The sequence below is a fragment of the Crocodylus porosus genome, unplaced genomic scaffold, assembly GCF_001723895.1.
Source record: "Crocodylus porosus isolate Cpor-Errol unplaced genomic scaffold, CroPor_comp1, whole genome shotgun sequence".
Lineage (NCBI taxonomy): Eukaryota > Metazoa > Chordata > Crocodylia > Crocodylidae > Crocodylus > Crocodylus porosus.
The window spans coordinates 89100619-89103717 of record NW_017728906.1 but is presented as its reverse complement, the minus strand read 5'-3'; the positions used below and the strand labels follow the sequence as shown (position 1 = coordinate 89103717).

Below are 3099 nucleotides of genomic sequence, written 5' to 3'. Positions count from 1 at the left end.
TTTTTTTTTTTTTTGGACCAACTGAGTAGTTGTAAGAAAGTTCTTGGCAAGCTTTCGGGTGCTTGACTGATAGCCTTCAGCAACAAATGTACAGCAGGGATATTTGTATTTAAGTTATTAAGTTTTAGCCTTGATTTATAGTTTGTGGTTATCTTAAATTTTATGATGTGTTTTTAGTTAATGGCTTCATAAAGTATGCTAGCAGTGCAAGGTAGCCACGTCATTTGAACACCCGTGTTGTCAGGACTGACCTAGACAAAGAAGATGATGCTGGTGAGGGTTGTAGTTTTCTTTTTAATGGCTGTCATTAGCACCCATGCTTACTGGACAGAAAGTTAGGAAGGTTATGTAGTTCATTTCTTCACAACTGCTGATATTGTTGACTACTTTTAGCTATAACTGATACAGCAGTTTTCTTCCCTGTCTTCCTTCCTCTTCTCCTCCCTTCTCTTCCCCCTGTCTATAATTTGGAATACTTTTAACACTGTCAGCTTTTTATAACACCCAACATTTCACATCACATTTTTCATGTCAGTTCATTCAAAAACAAGTTGGTTGGGATTAAAAATGGGATTTAAATCAAGCATTGATTTTTAGTTTAAAAAATGATGCAGTTGGGTAACACTTGTTACAGTCAGGTTCCTATTTCGTTTTTCACATAGAACTGATTAGGGTCCCCAACCTAATTTTAGCAGAGGCCCATATTGCAAAAACCTATTCCCATTATTAAAAGTAAGTAGCAACTTTAGGTGATATGGGAGACCAGAATACCCTTCAGCTCGGCTTGAGAAAATACTCGCAAGTTCTTAGCCATGCTCTCCCTGCTCCAGAGGTATAGCCTAATCATTTGCTAGTACTTGCAAACAAGCACCCAAGTGGCAAAAAACCCATGTGCCAGTCAACTTACTTTAAGCCTTCTTTAGGCCCAGAGAAAAGCAGGTATATAGACAGTTTCAGAAATATCTAAAATAAACTTGGTGAGGGTTTTACTGCTAAATACAGTGAGTTGGGACTCCACTTACTACCTCTTATTAAAAACAGGATGTAGGCACTGCAAGTAAATTTTTCAGGATTCTGAGGAACTGGTACTGCAGTGCAACTTAGATACTGCTGTTTTTATTTTCAATCTTTAGCTAAAACAAAGGCACATGCTTAAGTTGGATACACATTTGGTACAATTTAATATTCGAAAGATATTACTCATAATGGTAATACAAATATTGGCAAAGTTTATAGAAAGAAATAAAGCTTTGTTTATCTGAAGAACTCAGTGCATAGCGCACTTGTTTTAAACATGGTCACTGCAGACAACATTTTAATGGAATGCCGATACATTGATTATTTTAGCACTTTACAACTATGTAAACTAGTATAGAGCTTTACATGCTATCAGAATACTTTCTTTAAGCAGACTATGTATATATTTCAATTTAGAAGGGTAAAATAAATTATGCTGCATAAAATTTATCAACTATTTACAAAAAAAAAATAAGGCTTAAGTTACAACCCCTGAGAGTACAAATTGGGAATTGTTTTGGGATGGAGACCTCAGGAAGTAGGAGTTGGAAGTATAACTTCAAAACTCCAGAGGTGTGATCAATGGCAAATAGTTCCAGAAAAAGTGATTTCTCAGTAATTTTTACTTTGGGGAGGTCCAGGGTATGGGATGAATCTGAGACAGATAGTCTACCAGAGAAAAATAATGACAAAAGTAAATGCGAAGATCACACTAAAATAGCAATGCCTTGGAGACCACTTGTTTTACATCTTGAATTTGTGAATTAAGTGTTGTTAATGTTTGTACATTTCCTGGTTTCCTCTTTGGCAGTATGATTTGCAAGAGCATTTGTGTTACTTCTAGGTCATCTTTAAAATTACTGTAAACACATTTTGTGGAAATGTGAGGGACAGCTATTTCATTCTTTGGCAGTTTATTGAGGACCTGTAGGTAAACATGTTCCTGTAGCCAGAAATGTTCTGAAAGCATTTGAGATGTTAAAGGTAGGAAGAGAAGCCAAACAGAAATGGGAGTGATATCATGCCAGTGTAAGGTCAGGATGGATTGGCTCAGGATTCTGCTTGGTTTGGTGGTTTGTGGGACACTCACTGCATGCCTTAATTCTTTCAGATCTGTTTATTTTTTTTTTAACATAAGCCATTCACATCAATGAGAAAAGAGAAAATAAAAGCTTATGCATTTAGTTGATGCTGGTTGGGAATGGTGCAATGAGAAGAGGATTTTTTTTAACTACCTTTCTAATCAAGCTATAGAGATTGTGTTCTGTAATGGGAGAACATTGATTTTTTTTTTTAATTATTTAATAAATAAATGTATTTATTTATTTATTTAAAGTTTTGCATAGTTTCATCCTTCAGTGATTATCCTTGGTTCATAATACAGGTTATGGTGCTTAACTCTTTAGAATCTGGAACAGCTGTTATCTTTCAATGGCCCAAGCTTTCAGACTTATTTTTTCTTTCTCGACAGGTATGTTTGCAACTGTAGATGGTATTTCCCAGCGTGCACCTGTGCACTGGTCAGAGAATGTGATTGGAGCAGCCCTGTGTTTTCCTTATGTAGTTGCTTTAGATGATGAGTTTATTACTGTGCACAGTATGCTGGACCAGCAGCAAAAACAAACTCTACCTTTCAAGGAAGGCCACATTCTGCAAGACTTTGAAGGTATCAGTAGGCTTCTAATATAATGATATATAAAATAAAGTGTGCTAGAATGTTACAAAAGAACATTAACTGGTCTAGAATCTGTTTTCAAGCTTACAGTTCATATGTTGGAGGAATGTGGCATTGTAAGGCCGTATGGTGCTTGTTTGGTAGTCTTTCTAATTTACTTCGCCCTCACAAATTAAATTAATTATCTTCCATTAGCCTAGAATTGACATGTGCATCTGTAAAATCATGCTTAGTTGTGATGTCAGGGTACACCAGCTTGTTGCCAGTTCAGATGTACAATCTTTGTTTATGCTTACTGTGATAATAAATCAAACTCAAGAGGCTAGTTGGTCAGGCCCTCAGGGACCATGACCCCAGGGAGATGGAAGTTCAAGAAGAGTGGTTGCTTCTCAAGGAAGCGATCCTCA

At 36.4% G+C, this 3099-nt stretch overlaps 1 protein-coding gene across 1 annotated transcript in view; it reads left to right on the top strand.

Moving 5' to 3' along the window:
* TGFBRAP1 (transforming growth factor beta receptor associated protein 1) overlaps positions 1 to 3099 on the top strand; it is a 42748-nt gene that overhangs the window by 11765 nt on the left and 27884 nt on the right. The window contains exon 3 of the mRNA XM_019529575.1: positions 2489 to 2683. Within this exon, the coding sequence (XP_019385120.1) occupies positions 2489 to 2683 (195 nt within the window). The remainder of the gene's footprint in view (positions 1 to 2488; positions 2684 to 3099) is intronic.